Below are 19,004 nucleotides of genomic sequence, written 5' to 3' on the forward strand. Positions count from 1 at the left end.
TGTGTGGGTTCAATCCTTACGAGTTACTCCACCCTTTCTTTTTCTTTATGAGAACTTTCAGTGAGCTTTCTCAGAGTTCTTCAGTGGTAGGTACTCCGTTGAATAAAAAATAATATCTTAATCATTGCAGCAACTAGATCATGGGAGGAACATTATTGACTGCATGTACTTATTCATGAACCTATGGTAGACTGGTTCATACAAGTGTCAAGCAAAAAGGAAAAAAAAAATACAAGAACCATTTAATTGAAGAAATGTGAGAATATTCGGGATTGAGAGGCTACTTGTTGATGATACATCATGTATCTGCCACGCCGTATAGGAGAGACAACAAGATTTGTTCACTAAAATTATAAAATCACTAATTAATATGTTGTTCGTTGGTAGCAAAGTTCGTCATTTGTTGTGATTACATACTTTAATATATTATTGCATTATGTCTCTGCCAAATGCCAAATCTTCCAAACCAATTCACCTTCCATGAATCTTGTCCTACTCAAATGTAGCCCTTTGTTTTTCAATCTGTTGCATTGATCAACTCCTTCATAGAAAGTAAGACCATCTTTTCAGCATTCAATTCTAGTGTTCTTTTGCATAATCAGTGGTGATAAGGGTTGGTAGAGTCAAGCAGTTCCATTAAACTTAAAGTTTTATTTTCAAATTGGAAACTGCGCAGCAATTACTCGAATGTTACATAACTTGTCGTTTTTGTTAGACAGTGTAACTAACTCAAACAATAAACTGATTGACACAACTTCTTATCAGTATCAAATTTCAATTAGCAAAAGCATATGGCACATGTTGTGTTCAAAACACAACTTATTCAGTTTGTGATCAAATTAATGTTTATGTCCTACTCTTTATAAAAATTAACAATAATTTCAAGGGGGATTGGCATGCATTACTTTTCTGTCTCTATCACGATAAGATGACATTGAGTTGTTAACTAGTATCACTCATTATTCAAATAAGAACTTGTATTGTATCTAAGGACTTTGTTTACCTTTATTATCGCACACTATAAAGGTCGAATGAACACATGAGGGATAGCAGAGCTGTAGAAGTAATGGACTGAAATCAAAGATGCTTTTGCAGCAAATTGACCTTCACTACATTTCGACATGTATTACAATAACAACAACCAGTTTCAAAAGAGTGATAAACGAGTTGGTATGCATTTAGTGCCACCATTTGTTTGCAGTGGGAAGAAATTCACATATTTTACATTGCTTTTGAAAGCAGCATCTGAAAACAAAATCCATTTCTGTTGATATCCCAGCAGCTGGTACTGCACATGGAGATCGTACCCGGATTATTTGTGCTTAAACACAATAATAATGGCAGTGCAGTTATCTTTACAGCGGCGCTCGCGGACAGCCTCCCTTACAAGACGACGGCACACAGTGGCAACAGGTAGCCCCTCCTACAAAAGGTTCAATTCAATTTTTTTCTCATGTAAGACAGCATCTTCAATAAATGAAAGAACATATGAAAAACAAGAAAAGAAAATTCAGTGAGCCTATTTGCGAATTATGCAAGTAGCTTGATTGTAAAACTAAAAAGGGCTCGCACTTAATAAAAGAGGAGACCCTTGAATGGAGATTTTTCTCCTTTTCTGTTCAGATTTCATTCAGCAATAACAGATTCCGTATTCTCCTTTCTACCTCACATTGGTGTCGTAACAATTGTACACCTCTTTTCAAGTTGCAAGATAGGAAAATATATAACAAGCTCTTACATTGAATAACTTCTGAACAAAATCAACAGCATCACTGGGTCCAAATACCTGATACATAAACAAAACGTCATATTCATTTAAGAACAGCAAATTCAAACCAGCAAAATGAGTAAAGGAATGTCTATGGGAAACAAAGTGACATACCCCCCACAAGCCATCACATCCAAGAATGATGAAATGCTCTGTATTGGTAACTTCAAAAGTATAGACATCCGGGCTTGCAACAAGACCAACCTGCAAACAGCAACCTTACGATTACAAATATTTGTAAGCCAATAAATGCACTTTTTCTGGTCTAGTTGATGCTATAAAGAAGTTATCTTTAGATAACTAACAAAAATAATGACTAGCTTTGAATAAGAAGCAAACCTTTTTAAACTGGCGATCTCCAAAAGCTCTAGAAACTTCAAGACGCCCTAATAATCGCCCATCTGGGCTCACAAAACCCCCTGACTGTAAGTAGAAAATATCATATTAGAAAATGAATCAGATATCTGTGGAGACAAGTTCACTCTATCTCCACCCACTGATTCTAAACTAAAATGAAACACAAAGAATGAAGTTCAATCACTACTGATACTTAAAAGAACAATTCCAAGGGGCACCATACTAGTGAGAACTGGTCCTTGTATATCCTGAGTAATTTAAGTTGGGTATGAACTTTGAAGAAATAAATGCATATTCTTGTCCATCTTGAAAGAGTTTTAGGGAAAAGAAAAAAAAAAGATTGTGTTCCCATAAATAATCCCAACCCAACATGCACTCAAATTGTTGGGGTAAAATTTGTCCGCACAACTAACCATAAAATACAAGTGTTTTTAACTTAATCTCAAGATGTTCCACTTTTGCTCAATAGTGAGTGAAGAAGTATGTTAGGAAGAGTGCTGTTTGAAAGCTCTATAAAAAGAAGTGGTAATTATGGCAACTTCAATGTATGACAGAAGGAGTCAGGGTCTTATTTGCTAACTTCATGCTAAGTATCATATAACTCTGATGATATAATCAATCATCAATGAGGAATTTCATGCCTTCTGAATGCGTGTCCGCTCCAGTGGGAAGATAGGCTTGTGTTCTCTAGTCAAAACAATAGCCTTCAGCGCCTGGACACCATCTGGATTTTGAGATCCCTCAGTTGACCGAGCTAATACTGCCTTAGCATCTCCTATATGAGCAACCGCAACCTAACAAATATCAAAAGGGAAAAGCATATTAATTTTCGCAATTTTGTTGCAAGATTGCTCAAAAAAATATCCATTAAGTATACTACCTATGATGTCTATCTACAGTAAGCATCAGAAAGAAGCAGTATAAACAACTAGTATGGTAAATGGAAAATAAATAACAGGAAACTTACTCTTTGTCCCAATACCCAAACACATACGGCTGTAGCCCCATCCTGCCACCCCCCTGGAAACAGTGACTAAGCATCAGCAAGATATGAATCACATCAAAATATCTCATCATTATTAGTACAGGAATTGATAGCAATGCTAAAATCAGAATAAAGAGTGCAAATGATCTTGCATTGTGGTACATTGTTTCCAAAGCACATAAAGGGAAATTGGATGGACTTTTGAAACCAGTAAACTTTGGAATTGAAATAAAAGCAAGATTAATCCACTTATATAAACTAAGCTTACACTACATTTAGCATTTGGTATAACAGAACGTCAATAAAATTTTAAGGAATTGAATTAGAAACTTTACCTTCAGCACTTTCTTGAAGAAGAGACTCGTCAGTTTTAAGGAAACCTAAATCAGAATAAAAATACCAAATGACAACTTGTTATGGCAAAAAAACTAGAATAGAAAATTTCCATGAAGATTTAAGGCAACCAACAAAAGGAGGGAAGCAATAGGGACATCGTAAACCAAAAGCTTACCATTGAGAATAGATCGTTTAGTTGCCTTTGCATCATACTGAAATATACACAGAAAGGAAAGCAAACAAGGAAAATATTTAAAATAATGAGAAAGATAAAAGTAGATAAAAAAGAAAATTGTTTACATTTTTAAACAAATATCTCAAGAGGACACAAGAATTCTTTTCAAATGATCAGGTCATCATCGGTAAATCAGGCTAATTATTCCTTATTAGTTTAATTGAGCTCATTGCAGCAATTCAACTGAAGGAACTTTAGACTATTTTCCAAAGAGACAAGGTTCAAGACTTGCAATATGCTGCTGATCCTTTATTTCTGAAGGAAAAGATTAATTCTCAAAGTTATCGATAGTAAACTATATATAGTAGTGTAGTGTAGTAGTGAGGAGCAGCCACGGGCAACCTCAGTTTTCAAATGTGAAGCCTTTTTTAGTTGAAGCTGCAATCAGGGCCCAGCCACATCAATGAGGCTCTATTTGAAAACCCATTTTGCCCTCAAAACAGTGTCATTAGGAGGGAAAAAAATGAGATTTCTCCCATTTCTGTAATTTCAAAAATCCCTAATTTGAAGTTTCCCACCCTTTGATATACAGTAACACCCCTACCCACTGTTCGACTAACACCCACTCACCTCTGGCATTATTTCTGGAAATACTCACATTCCATTCCTTTCTCTACTTTGAACCCATTGTAAACTCCAAATTATCAGCCTCCTCTGTTCTTTTCACTGTGCAACGCCAATCCCAGCTGCTTTTCATTGAATATTAAAGATGTCTTGTATTTCAAATTAGAAATCGGATTGAATTTAGTTTGTTGCCTTGACTTTTATTATTTACTTGTATGTTTTTTTATCTTGAAACCTGTGAACTTTTACCTTCAATTAATACTATGGTAAAGTTGAGTATTTTTTTTTAGTATTTATATATATGGTATAAATTGTTCAGTCTATCTGTAAAAATTAAAAAATAACAGTCATCACACTACATCTCTGATATCATTATAGCGTGTTTGGGGTCAGCCAACTCACACCATTATTTGAGATTGATAACATGTTCTAAATCATTAACATTTGTGTCTTATTTCTTGGTGCCTCAACCAACCAAAAGATAAATAAATCTGAGTTCCAAACAATGCAACTCGGTTAGAATGGCTGTACAGATAACAACCAAAGCCAAGCAATAACTTTCAATAGATTTTTCAGTTTGCCGCGGCCTTAAGTGGCTAATTGATAAAGTATACACAAAATTAGACCAAGTAAACACACCAACTCACGTGGTAATCCTGCAGAAAGAACATTCCTATGCAAATGCTTTTGAGCATATTCTGCAGCTAACCGCCCTCCATGTCCATCATAAATTGCAAAATGTGCACATCTGAAAACCAAACAGCCAGAGTTACCAAGAAATCAAGTACACAATAAGTCCACAAGCACACATAAGTGCTACTTGAATAGCAATTCTTCCATGAGCACAACCAATGAAGAACTCATATAACACTAAAAAGAACTTCAAAAAAGGTCTTGGTTGTCTTCAACTATTATTTTAATGTACCTAGACTCTTTGATTGATTGCTCTAGCGTGCGCCATTCTCATTGGCATATCCTTTCACTCAAACTACCCAACAAATAACCAACATAAACAACAACGAAGTGAAACAAGAATTTGATATATCTAACGAGAGAAAAGTGCAGTGACAATGCACTGTTGACAGTGTAGTAAACATATGAACGTGTATCGCATGTCCTCACATTGTTAAAAAGTTCCAATCTAAAAGAAATCCCTAAATCTAGAAGAATAAAAACATCACACCTTTTTTCTCTCTCAAAAAGCAAGAAACTGGTTCTTGAAAATAGACTTCATGGAATTAGTACATGAATATGACAATAAATAAGCTTAAACAAAAGAAAAAAGAACCTCAATTTTCCAGGATAATCTAAACTTGCATCGAGAAGCACGACCCACGCATCCTCCATCGTGAGCCTGGAGCCCTTGTCTTCGGCGGCATCCGCTTCAACGAGGAAAGATGGCTCCTTTACGCCATTATCATCGGAACCCTTTGCACAAGACTCAATCTTTGGCTTCTTGGATGCAACACCATCCTTCTCGCCCTCTGAATCGGCACATTCACGCTTCTGGGTCTCTGTGCTTTCGCTCATTTTCTTCTTCCCTTGTTTTGCTACAACGAATGGGAAAGGGCTTCAAACCCTAGAAATCAAGTACTCTCATTTCTATTGGCCACTGCTGCTGTCAATCAATAACCACTCTTTACAAGAAACTAGTTAATTGCATTTTTAGTTTTTCAATGTTAATCTTAAGATTTTTTATATATTATTTTTATAAATCTAGATTATATAAACTAGGAAAGAGTATAACCTATGTAGCAAACAACCTATGTAGCAAACAGTGATACGGACACGGAGATATAGTAATTTTTAAAATGTAAGATATGGAGACACGGATCTACATATTATATAAATTGTGTGTTAAAATTTTAAAAAATTCAACAAATATTTTTTTAAATCGAATACTCTACCGATAGGTGTCTTACGAATATCTACGAATGTCGACACCGATACGTGTGTTCATCACGGATACAGTCATTTAAAAGAAGTGTCTAAGCCTCTTAGTAATATTAGAAAGTAAAATTTGTTCAACTACCTGAGTAATTAAACTCAAATTCTAGGGTTAGTTAGGGTTTCTTGACCTAATTTTACATAAACTTCATGATTATTACTTATTATCATCATTATTAAAAAAATTTGAGAAGTGAAATAAATGAAATTTATACATATTTATGAGATTTTTATCAAACTGAAATCAACAACCAAATAAATTATTTATATATTAATATAATACTAGGTTTTAATTAATAATTAATAATGATAATGCATTTACTTTTCCCCACTATTTCCTTGTTGTGTTTATTCAGACAACAAAGCAGTGGCCCCATGGCAAAAACAAAAATAAAAAAATGTTTTTTATGTTTCCAAATTCATTCACTAATTAGTTCATTTATAAAACCCAATCACTTCTCTTAATAACTCTCTCATCTTCTTCCCCCAACGTAACTCAACAAAACCCTAATCTGCAACTCCGATTTCGCTTCTTCTCCGACAAAACCCTAATTTCCCTCCGCTCTTCCCTATGCCCACCTCGTAGCTCACTTACCCCGCTCCGAGGATGTCGCTACACGGCAGCGACCGCCGTGATACGTCGAGCGCCGGCGGAAACGGCACCGTGGCGGCGGCGAGCCTGAGGCTGCGGCTGAACCCTAACAAGGAGCATAAACCAGATGGCTACGAGGACCTGCAGTTGGATTTCAGCCCTAACATCTTCAGCTCCTTGGAGAGGTACCTCCCTCCGAGCATGCTCAACGTGCCTCGTGACGATAAGGCCAAGTTCATGCGCGAGATTCTGCTCAAGTATCTACCCCTCGGGGAACGCAGCAGAGTGTGTTTCTCATTTTGGCCTTGATTTCTTTTTCCATTGCTAGCAGTTGTGAATTTAGAAGTTGTTTTTGGTTTTAAATGTTTGTTTATTTGTTTGGGAAATGGAAGTAAATTTGTATAAATGAGGTGAGGGATTGGGGTTTTTAGTTTTAGGTGGGGGAATTGTTACTTGTGTGTCAAGTTAGGGTAGTTTATGTTAACATAGTAGAATGATTTCTTAGATCAGTGATCTAATTTGTCTCTATAATAACACATTTGCCCACAACAGCCAATTTGTTCCATTCATTTGGGCTCACCTATTTGACTACTTATTTAATTATTATAATCCCCCTAATCAGCGAATTTATCTGATTTAAATCACTTGACTTACGAATTCTCTATATGATTAGGTCAAAATTTCTCCACTATTATATTATTGATTATATAGAATTTTTTTATCTTTTAGTTGTTTTATTAATTTCTTACTCAACCATTATTCTAAATCTAAAGTAAAATCTTCTAAACCTACATGTATTATTGCATATATATGTGTTTGTATGGAGATTTTTAAAGTATTGTGATTTTTCAGTGTGTGTTTAGTATACAATTTATAGGTTATAAATTTTAATTCTTAATATATACCAATTCATGCTATTTAACTAGTGACTCACGGGTTCTACCATTCACTCAACCCCTTGACCAGAGTGAGTGATCACTGGTCTGAGTTCTGACTCTAATACTTCAAAATAGTGGCCATGCTTGAGTTGTGCATACTCATTTGGAAACTTAAAAATGCTTGTAGCTGTGTTTTATAATTAGCTTTTTAATTTTTTTTATACCAATAACTGTTGAGGGAATGTTACAATTCTTTGATAAATTGTGGCGTTTTCTTATTTAAACTACAACTTATGATCAATACTTCAACTTTGATTCCCTCTTTTGATTCTGGATTTGCTTGTTACATTAATTCTATATTTTGTATTGTGGCAAGTCTTGTTTTGCTATCCTGATGTCTGCATTGTATTTTGTGTCGTTGTGATTTCTAGTTAAATTCTGAAAATTGAGGTTAGGATGATGGGGAGGAAGAACAACTCATGGGAATGAGAAGTTTTGATAACATTTTCATGCTATGCTGTAATGGTTTAGTTTATTAACTTCCTTATGTTATATTTACGGACAGGATTTGAAGAAAGAGTCTTTGAATGTTTTTCCATTTATATTAGTAGGTTTAATTTCTTTAATATAAAAAAAATAGAGTATGCAAAAGCATCACTATATAACATATGATCCCAACTAGGTTGGCATCCTATCCTACTATTCTAAACCGGCTATCTGTAATTCTATCTGCCTTAAGTGTTCTAATGGCTTTAGCTTATGTAGCACCGGGTATTCCTTACACTTCTTTTTTCTAAGACCAGCTTCTATTTGCTAAAGCTTCACTTGCTCAAATTTGATCAGACTCTTGTAAGCAGCTTTTTTTGTGCAACATCAATCATTTGCTGCATATTCAAAGAACATAAAAATAATGAACAGAAATACAAAAGTGTAGAGGGATTATACCAAACCTACCCAAGAAACAAACCTATAGTAGGGTTGAGAACACCTATTCCTATAGAAATCATATATGTAAAAATCTGGGATGTCATTCCACCATTGCTTACATCTTTCTTTTACACCAAAGCATGCAAGCTTATCAACACAATGATTCCTTCCCTATAAATATGAGAAACATGAAATCTCATATTTTTACATTTAAGCTTCATATTGTGCTATCTAGATCGAATTGAAAACCAAGAAAAACAGAAGAAAATAAGTCTAAATTTGTTTCACCTTATTTTGAAGAAATAATTGCATATCTTGTCCTGCTGTCTAAGAGAACTTTTGAAAAATAATTGATCATTTCTGAAAAAATAATCTTTGTCTTAATCATTATTAACACATCCTTGTGTCTTTTTGTTATTTTAATTCGTGTTTTTTTATATGATAGTTTCTCTGTTACTTTGGCAGTCTCAAAAGCATAGAGAATACAGACAGAAGATAATAGAAAATTATCAGGTACGTAATAACACAATATGTGAAGTATGATTATTCATAACAATCTTTCCCTTGTTTATGCCACCTCCTCCTTTCTTGTATTTCTTAGAAAATCTTACAGATTCTTAAACACAATTTGCAGCCTCTTCATCGGGAGTTGTACTCTGTGAATCCTGCTACATTCTTTGTCCCTTCATTTCTGAGAGCAATTAATGATAATACTGAGCAAAGCTTTAGAAGTATAATGTCTGAACCCTCTCCAGGCATTTTTTTATTTGACATATTTCAGACCAACTTTTGTGAGTTATTGCTATCTGAGGTACCTAATCATTTTAACTGTCATTACCTATGATATAAGCAGTGGGTTATCTTTTAAATTGGAAGGTTTAAAAAGATGACTGTGTTAAAATTTATTTGTTGTCTCCCTAGATTGAAAATTTTGAGAAGTGGGTGACTGAAACAAAGTTTCGGATCATGCGTCCCAATACAATGAATAAATATGGTGCTGTACTTGATGACTTTGGACTTGAAACAATGCTTGACAAGCTTATGGAAGGTTTTATTCGTCCTTTATCCAGAGGTAAATGAAGACTGTATTATAATCTCATGGAAGTTTGACATTCTTTTCATTCACATAAGACATTTCAGTCACTCTATTATTTGTTATACAGTCTTATTTGCGGAAGTTGGTGGGGCAACCCTGGATTCTCATCATGGTTTTGTTGTAGAATATGGTAAAGATAGAGATGTTGACCTGGGTAAGATTTCTGATTGATGTGTTTGTTTTATCATTCCATAGGTCATTGCATAATATATAATAAATGAACCCACATCATGGTATTATTATACTATGGGGTTTTGTGGTTAATAATCAAATTAGACAATTTAATACTTCTTTTGAAGCTTCAAATTCAAACTAAGCTTGGATAGAGACCATAAATGCTTTACTATGGTAACAAATATTTTGATGATGATGCATTCATATGATATACTGGTTAATACAGCTGCATGTTAATATGTCTCATGTATTTTACAATTAAGAGTCTCTTGCATCTGTAGGTTTCCATGTGGATGACTCAGAAGTAACCTTGAATGTTTGCTTGGGTAAGCAATTTTCTGGAGGGGAATTGTTTTTTCGGGGCATACGATGTGAAAAACATGTAAATACTGGAAGTCGTCCAGAGGTGAGTCACAGTGATTGAATAATATAAAATTGTATTGGTCTTAGGAAGATTTAATGCCTGATATTTCTTTGTAACTGTTAGTGTATGATGATCTACTTTCTCTAAACAAGTAATGCTCAATCAGCGAGAAGATTAACACCTGTGTGTCAACTATGCATGTTGTCCTCACCAAGATGCTTTAGGTGCTAACTTTTGTCACCCTTACATCATATTTCTATTTTTCCGTTTAGTTTTAGCAGTATATATAGTGAAAGCAAATCCAAATGTTCTGTGTTTGTTTCAATTAAGCTAGTTAGTGTTGTCTGTTTACTATTGTAAGGAGATTTGTGGACCATTGCTTCTTGCTACATTTCATAGTTGGTTGTACACTTTTCTTATGGAGTCCATTATTTGAAAGTAGGAGATCTTTGATTATTCTCATGTTCCTGGACAAGCTGTGCTTCATCGTGGTCGTCATCGCCATGGTGCTAGAGCTACAACATCCGGTAATCGGGTCAACCTACTTCTGTGGTGCAGAAGGTGATTTACTTTTTGCTTCAGTTTGTCTAATGATTTTGAGTTTGCTTCGTATTAAATTGCTCTGGTCTACACACTAGTTTCAGAAATCACACGTCTGATTTCTGTTCATTTTCTCCATCGGTAAATTAAGTACGAAGTTTGTATGTTGTTTTAGTTCTGTCTTTAGGGAGATGAAACGGTATCAAAAAGATTTTTCCAGCTGGTGTGGCGAGTGCAGTCGTGAGAAAAAGGAAAGGCAACGCTCAACAATTGCTGCTACCAAATTGGTAAGTCTTTATTTAATCTGAATGTTTAATGCATGTGCATTAAACACGGTCGAAGATGCAGGCTGTGTTGTTTTTTTCTTTTTCCCTCTCTACCCATCTGTTTCCCCATTTTCTTTGTAACCAATTTCCATCTCAATTTTTATGGTGGCCACTTCTTCCTCAGCATCAATGACAGATGCTTCTCCTTGCTGCTGTGCCTGAAAGCATCATTGTTGTACCTTATTTCCTGCTCGCCCGTTACTCCCTCAAGCAGTGAACATGAATCAATCCAGATCTGTTCCAACATAGCACATAATTCAATATTACCCCACTTCCACAAAGTAAATTTCAAGGTTTTGTTTGGTTTCCTTGTTGACAGATTTTTTTGGGATTCAACTTGCATACAAGCCAATTGATCAACCCTCAGTGCTTTTGTTGAGGAAGGGAAAACCTTTTTTAGCCAGAGAAACTTTTGTGTTTGGTTGTGTTGCAGTGACGAGGAGGGTGTGGGATGTCTTTGATGTTCCTGCTTTGCTTGTCAACGTTGTTACATTTTTTTTTGTAGAGTTGTGTGTATGCTTGGAAATTACATAGAAATAGAAAATATGGGGAACAAAGTGAAGGAAGGATAGACAAGGGGGAGTGCTGCGGCCTATGGCTTCTGTCACAGGGACGTTGAGGGAAAAGAAGAAAGGAGAAAAACAACAAAGGGATAAGTAGAATGGGAAAGTGATAACTAAATAAATAATTGTTAATGAAATAATTTATATTATCTGTAAGGGTGTAAATCTCCTCTCCTGCAATGGGAGACATGATCTACTCTCCTACTGAAGCCACTGTCATAAGCAAATGCCAATTCACTTGACTTCCAATCTTGTGTTGGCAAATTGCTCCTAGATTGCTAGCTGCTTACCAAAGTAATAATACTTTCGGATTACTTGAGATACAGAGGAACTGTCAACTGTGTAAAACTTGTTTAAATATAGGATTGTAAAAGACAAATTGAATTAGAATTCATATTCTTAAAGTAAAAGTCGTGTACTTTTTTCACCACGGGGTTTAGTCATATATTGAAGTTTAAGGATTAAAGCAAATTGGACTTTTCAAGTTTTCATGGTTAGACTGAGAAGTTTTTCTGACATAAGTTTGTTCTTGTTCAGTATGCTTAAAAATGCATACCCGAGGTTGTGGAATATAACTTTGATCTGATGGTATTACAGGAGTTGTTCAGGAGGGAAGGTGAATCCACTGCATAATCTGTTTTACTCGGTGGATCATTGTAAAAGTGTTGTACCTGCAATCATTTGTTAATACTGGTACGCTATATGATTCCTGATCCAGGTGTTTGTACAATATAGCTGCTGTATTTAGATAGTTTTCTGAGTAACCTTGGAGTTTTCCTTAAAAGTTGTGCGGTTTTTCGGATGCCTATTTATTGTCTTCGAAGAAAGGAGGAGCTGATTATATAGGCCATTTTTTAAATGCGTTAAACCGCAGAAACATGTCCAGAAATGTAGATGTAGACTGTAATTAGTGTATACTGAAATCTTTCTGAGGTTCATTGGATACTGTAGCAGCTGCATTTTCTGTTTTTTATTTATTTATTTATTAATTTTTGGTAGAGTTGAGGGTGAGCCATGGGTGAATGGTAAGCTTATTCTTAGCATTTAAGACGTGTTTTAGCTTTAAAAAAGGTGATTTATGTTTTAGAGACACATTTTTTATTTAGTTTTTCCATTATGAAATGACACATTTTACTTTAAAATATAATTATAATTGTAACTTATATAACTATATAAATGGTTTTTTTTTCAGGAAGATTATACTTTTCTTTTGCTTTAAATTTTTGTTTCTAAATGTAAATAAATATGTAACTTTTTAGAAGTGGTTTTTCTTATATAAAGAAGGTTGAAACAATTGGGTTCTTCAGAAATGAGGATTCTATTAATGGTAAAGACATGTGCAAAGGACTTTTTGATCATTCAGGAAAGATGCACCAACTATGCTTTATATTTCTCACTCCCCTATGAAAAAGAAGGAAACAAGAAAGAACTAAGATGTTTTCGTAAAATTCCTGAAAGCACTTCCCTTCCAGATTAGAAATTAAGAGAAATAAATTATATTTTTCACCTTTTTTAATTTTTAATTTCATGGTATAAATAAGTTATGAAAAGAATAAACATTTTTAATAAGCATATTTTTATAGTTAATTGATTAAAACAATAAGTCCGTAACATTAGGTTTACCTACTAGCTTGTTTAAGATCATATAAAAAAATTACTTAATTTACAAATCATATTTTACTAATTTTTTTGTATTTTAGATTTTATGAAGGTCACTTTTATATTCATGATTAAAAATTCAATTTTTACCTTTTTTTATGGTGTTGGTATTATATCGGTATGGATTATTCATCATTAAATTATCTTTTAGTTTTTTATAAGATAAAGGGTTTGTTATTTTATAATTTTAAAAATCATCATTTAAAGACTGGTAAGATATCATTCCGCTTTTCAAATAAAATAAAAGCATATATTTATGGACTGTTATTTTAAATCAGACTTTTCTGTTATTTATATTTTTTGTACTATCTCACTTCCTTCCGCAACTGTTAATATCTAAAATTATTTTCTTAGAAAATATTTTATCATATATCAATTATAATATCAATATTGACTACAAATCAATAAGTTTATATATATAAAGTTTGGTCTCAACCACATGTTACAATATTTTTTTTTTTTTTATTTTTTTTTTTTTTATCAGCCCACATGTTACAATATAAATTCGTAATTTCAATAGAAGAATTTAAAATTCAGTTAAAAAAACATTTCAGAATCCTAAAATTTTATAGTTAGTTAACAAACAAATTTTAACTTCGTTATAAGAAAATCTTAAATTCAGCAATAGATCATATCTCAATATCAAAATCATAATAAGAAAATCTTAAATCCAACAATAGATAATATCTCAATATCAAAATCATAACAAGAAAATCTAATATATAACCTCTATTTGAAAACAGTCAAACCTTAAAGATCTTGTTGGGACACATTTTATGAACATTGCAGAGCCAAATATGGTGTTTTCCACTCTCATGAAGACATTACTAGGAGCTGCAGATTGCAACTTTGGAAAATCGTGTGAAAGGTTTCAACAAAATTATGATCTTCTGTGGTTTAATAATCTCTTCTGCCCTCAGATCATTCCCTTTACTCAAGAACTTCATGTCATCAACTCCAACCACTCTCAAGAGACATTTTCTAAGAATTCTTTAGACACATTGCCTTCATTGGTTAGCCACAAAACAACCCAAAAGAAGAATATAACCCTTGTTCTTGATTTGGATGGTAATTTTCCTCTATCTTTAAACTCTAGGGTTTCTCATCTATTACAATTTTGTTTTTTATATACCATCTCTGAGATTAATCTCTATCAGAAAACCTAGCTAGTTAGGTTTTGTGGTGTTCTTCATAACTTCTCACTTTTTTTCCCATCCAAATTACTATACAATCTTATGATATAAGGGTTTTTCTTATGAATGTTATCAATTTTGTTGCGGTTGTCTTGTATAGGGTTCATTTTTTAGTAGTTGTTTTGAATGTTGTTAGGGTGTGTATGTTTCTTTGTATATTTCTTTGTATATGAGTTGGATCATTTGTTGATAAAAGAAACAATGTTATGATATATATGTGATTTGTTTGTTACACTGCTGTACACAGAAACGTTGGTTCATTCTTCTTCGATGCCATGCAATGCTGACTTCGCATTTACAGTGTTCACTGATAGAGAGAAGACTGTGTATGTTAGAAAGAGACCTTATCTTGAAAAGTTTTTGGAAAAAGTATCAGAGATGTTTGAAGTCGTAGTCTTCACAGCAAGTCAAAGCGCATATTCTGCAAAATTGCTTGATATTCTTGATCCTCATAATAAGTTTTTTGCGCGAAGAATGTACAGAGAATCATGCAAATGGATAGATGGTCGCTGCTTCAAGGATCTCACACTTCTTGGAATTGACCTAGCCAAAGTGTTCATCATTGACAACACTCCAGGGGTATGTTATTTCTTTCTTCCTCTTCTGTTCATCTTTTTTTCTCTTCATTTTTTCTTCCACTGTCATAATATCTACCATGCAATCTTGAAAGTGTGTCAAAGTGTATGTGCTGTTGACATTTTTTTCTTTACAAAAAGTGTTTATTTTAGAAAATCCTAAACCCTATACTGAAACTTGAAATCTGTTCTTATGACAGGTATTTAGATTTCATGTTCACAATGGAATTCCTATCAAAAGTTGGTACTGTGATTCAACAGATCATGCTCTGCTTCATTTGCTCCCATTTCTGGAGAAACTGGTTGATGTGGATGATGTCAGACCCATTATTGCAGCAAAATATGGGAAAGGAATGATTAATTGTGAATACTCTTCCCTTTCCCCACCTCAAACTATAAGAATATAGATCCTTTAACCAAACCCTACTTAATTTTCATATATGACTAGTTAGGGTTTTTGGTTATTTTAATCTTGATGAATTTTTATACAAAGGGCTATATATGTATATATGATTCTATTATAGCCAAAGTATACCTTTATGATATATAAAAGAGGAAAATTATACTTTACAATTTGCCTTTTGTTAAAAAGTTTGTTGTTTCATGCATTATCTTTTGAGCTATGTTCACCATTTGGATTACTAATATTATTGTGTTTAGTGTGTGATAGGATTTGTACAAAAAAATTGATTAAAAAGATTATTTAATAAAGACTAATTATAAAACTAAAAATAAGTAATCATTATATTAATTAAATTAAATATTATTTTATAAATAAATATTATTGATATTTAATTTAATTAGATTTTATTATTAATAAATAGTTTTTAAAAAATAAAATTTATTTTGAATTATCAATTTACAATTATCTTGACACTACAAGAAAAAAAGGTTTTAATGTTTTACCTTCATTAAATTCTAAAGGTTTATTTTAAAACCTTAGTAAGATAATGGAGGTTTTTTTTAACATTAGTTAAATTTCAAAGGTTTATTCTAAAACCTGAGCAAAATAACATACACTAATACAAAATATTTCATTAACGATTCCCTTAAAAGACTGTTTGGAGACAACCATTGTAAAAAACGAGGCGGTGGCAGTTCCGTAATTTTTTTGAATTTTCTTGCATTTTTGCATTTTTTTTGAATTTGTTTTGCACTTTTATGGGCAAAACACTTTGCCTTCCTTTCTCATTTTCACACAAATCTCACTTCTTTCTCACACTCTCATCTTCATTCTCACACTTTGCCTCCCTTTCTCATTCTAGCACCGTCCGCTCCGTTGCCAGCACCGCGTCCTGTGACCGTCGTCCAGCGACCGCCGCCCCGCGACCCACGCCCTGCAACCGCAACCACCACCCTGCGAGCCGTGCCACCTGCCCTCGCGATCGTCACCCCTACCACGCGTCGCCCTTTGCGAGTCCCGCGACCACACCCCTTTTGAGGTTAGTATATTTTTATTTATTATTGAATTATATATTAAATATTATTAACTATATTTTGAAAGTGTTTGTTTTGAGTTAGATATTGATTCTATATATTGAACTATAGTTAGGTATGGATAAGGAGGCATAGTTAGGTATGGATAAGGAGGCATGGAATACATATGGTGAGCTACAACAATGGTCAAAGAGCCTAATATAGCTAGATTAATAGATAATTGAGCATGCCATGACGTTGTTAGGATCTCATATAGACCTTTATGACCCTGGCCTATAAATGGACCTTTATGTGCCTCTAAAATGTCTTTTATATTGTGACCAATACCCTAATTGGTTCTATACATGTGACCCGTATTACAAAGTGGACTTTAAGCCTAACTCAACCCCATAAAACCGGTTCAATGGGGTGAGGTTTGCACCCACTTATATACAATGAAATGTCCTTATCTCTAGTCGATATGGGATCTCCAACACACCTCCCTCACGCCGAGAGTGATAGATAGAAGCTCGTGCGTGGGACTATATATTTTGGGTGGTCCGATAGCGGCCCGATAGCGGGTGGCACGATAGGCCCAACAAATACTCGCTAGGATAGGCTCAAAATGGCTCTGATACCATATTACAAAGTGGACTTTAAGCCTAACTCAACCCCATAAAACCGGTTCAATGGGGTGAGGTTTGCACCCACTTATATACAATGAAATGTCCTTATCTCTAGTCGATGTGGGATCTCCAACACACACCCCTCACGTCGAGAGTGATAAATAGAAGCTCGTGCGTGGGACTATATATTTTGGGTGGTCCGATAGCGAGTGGCACGATAGGCCCAACAAATACTCGCTAGGATAGGCTCAAAATGGCTCTGATACCATATTACAAAGTGGACTTTAAGCCTAACTCAACCCCATAAAACCGGTTCAATGGGGTGAGGTTTGCACCCACTTATATACAATGAAATGTCCTTATCTCTAGTCAATGTGGGATCTCCAACAACCCGCTATCAAGAAAAGAATTACAATAGCTAAATGATGGTGTCCGACCTTCGACAATTTTGATTTAATTTTCAATAATTATATATTGTTTTGACATATTGAACGCACTGGTTCTGAGTCCGGAGGTGTCCGACCTTCAGCAATTTTGATTTATTTTTAATGATTTCATTTTGAACGCATTGGTTCTAAGTCCGCACTGGTTCTTAGTTTAGCAGTTCTATGGATCGAAGTTGGATTAATACACCACGGAAAAAAAAAATTAAAGGTTTATTCAAAATAAATTTATTTTGAATTATCATTTTTACAATTATTTTTTACACTAAGAAAAATTCTTAATGTTTAACCTTCATTAAAATTCTAAAGGTTTATTTTAAAACTTTAGTAAGATAATGAAGGTTTTTTTAACATTCGTTAAATTTCAAAGTTTTATTATTAAAATCTAAGCAAAATAACAGAGATTTTTTTTTACTTTCAATAAGTTTCAAACTTTTATTCTACAACCTTAGCAAATTAACGCAAGTTTTTTCAACCTTTGTTACATTTCAAATGTTTATTTAAAATCTCAATAAATAAAGGTTTTAGTAACCTTCATTAAATTTCAAAGATTTATTGTAGAACCTCAATAAAACACTCCACATTTTTCAAACTTTAATAAATATAATTGAATCTATTTATAAATAAATAATTAAAAACTATATAGTTTTAATATATGTTATAACTAAATTCTCTAAAATTTTGAAAGCGTAACTCTACATTACAAATAAGTTTTCTAAAGTTTCATAAATTTATTTCAAAAATTCAACAAAATTACCTTGGATAATAAGTATTTCAACAACTAATCTTGGATAATAAGTATTTCAACAGTATTTGCATTTTTCTTATGATTGATGGTAGTTAGCTTATATGATTATATTTTATGTGCAATTTTACTTTTAGTTATAATTGTTAATATTTAATTCTCATAATTTTGAAACATTTTAAATTAAGGTCTTTATTTTAAAATGTATCTAATAATTAATTGAATGTGAAAATGAGAAGTAATAAAGTTAATTTCTCCTCGCAATATGTTCTTGCCATCTTTAGTCAAGAACACACATGGTTTAAAAGCCCACATCTAACTGATAATGCAATTATTTAGGATATATAAAGTACTGATAAACATTAGTTGTTGTCGAGCTAGATAACAGTGGCTTGTGACCCAAGTTGGGAAAGTAAAGTGATGGAAGAAGCAATATAGGAGTAAGAAGAAAATAGTTGTGTTATTTAGTTTCTTCTATCTAGTATAATAAACATAAGTGTGGCTGAATTGTGATTTTTTGTTATGACTGTCGTCAACGGCCATTGAGTCTGTATTGGAGAGTAGTGTGTCTGTGGTAGAAGAGAGAAGTTATGATGATCATTAAAGATGGTGGAAAATGGAGTTGAAGGGTTATTTCAAACGACAAGTCATTTTATGAAAATTTTGAAACTCGTGGTATTTTATGGAGGTTTTTA

At 33.5% G+C, this 19,004-nt stretch overlaps 3 protein-coding genes across 5 annotated transcripts; 2 read left to right on the forward strand and 1 right to left on the reverse strand.

The window, feature by feature from the left end:
- Positions 1–1,072: 1,072 nt before the first annotated feature.
- Positions 1,073–5,920, reverse strand: LOC137817739 (Protein phosphatase 2C family protein). 2 transcript variants are annotated; one of them, XM_090301479.1, is made up of 10 exons: positions 5,534–5,920; positions 4,893–4,993; positions 3,622–3,658; positions 3,446–3,490; positions 3,093–3,145; positions 2,767–2,919; positions 2,108–2,191; positions 1,883–1,972; positions 1,739–1,786; positions 1,073–1,423 (listed from the first exon to the last, which is right to left on the reverse strand). In XM_090301479.1, exons 2-10 carry the CDS (start codon positions 4,938–4,940, stop codon positions 1,313–1,315), a joined length of 669 nt encoding a protein of 222 aa, XP_090157605.1. In that variant the 5' UTR covers positions 4,941–4,993; positions 5,534–5,920; the 3' UTR covers positions 1,073–1,312. The 2 variants fall into 2 exon arrangements, with proteins under 2 accessions (XP_090157605.1, XP_090157604.1); XM_090301478.1 differs by having other exon boundaries at positions 4,885–4,993; positions 5,534–5,906.
- Positions 5,921–6,612: 692 nt separating this feature from the next.
- LOC137837968 (2-oxoglutarate and iron-dependent oxygenase domain-containing protein CP2) lies at positions 6,613–12,590 on the forward strand. 2 transcript variants are annotated; one of them, XM_068647157.2, is made up of 9 exons: positions 6,613–7,069; positions 9,055–9,102; positions 9,224–9,400; positions 9,511–9,661; positions 9,753–9,839; positions 10,141–10,265; positions 10,666–10,784; positions 10,939–11,050; positions 12,250–12,590. In XM_068647157.2, exons 1-9 carry the CDS (start codon positions 6,800–6,802, stop codon positions 12,283–12,285), a joined length of 1,125 nt encoding a protein of 374 aa, XP_068503258.1. In that variant the 5' UTR covers positions 6,613–6,799; the 3' UTR covers positions 12,286–12,590. The 2 variants fall into 2 exon arrangements, 1 of the variants encoding a protein (XP_068503258.1); XR_016520403.1 differs by lacking the exons at positions 10,939–11,050; positions 12,250–12,590 and adding an exon at positions 10,347–10,447 and having other exon boundaries at positions 6,619–7,069.
- A 1,385-nt stretch (positions 12,591–13,975) lies between these two features.
- LOC137837970 (uncharacterized) lies at positions 13,976–15,650 on the forward strand. Its single transcript, XM_068647159.2, has 3 exons — positions 13,976–14,379; positions 14,752–15,083; positions 15,280–15,650. The coding sequence occupies exons 1-3, from the start codon at positions 14,088–14,090 to the stop codon at positions 15,484–15,486; spliced, it is 831 nt and encodes a 276-aa protein (XP_068503260.2). The 5' UTR covers positions 13,976–14,087; the 3' UTR covers positions 15,487–15,650.
- Positions 15,651–19,004: the final 3,354 nt, after the last annotated feature.

The sequence above is a fragment of the Phaseolus vulgaris genome, chromosome 4 (assembly GCF_051622355.1).
Source record: "Phaseolus vulgaris cultivar YP4 chromosome 4, ASM5162235v1, whole genome shotgun sequence".
NCBI classification, from domain to species: domain Eukaryota; kingdom Viridiplantae; phylum Streptophyta; class Magnoliopsida; order Fabales; family Fabaceae; genus Phaseolus; species Phaseolus vulgaris.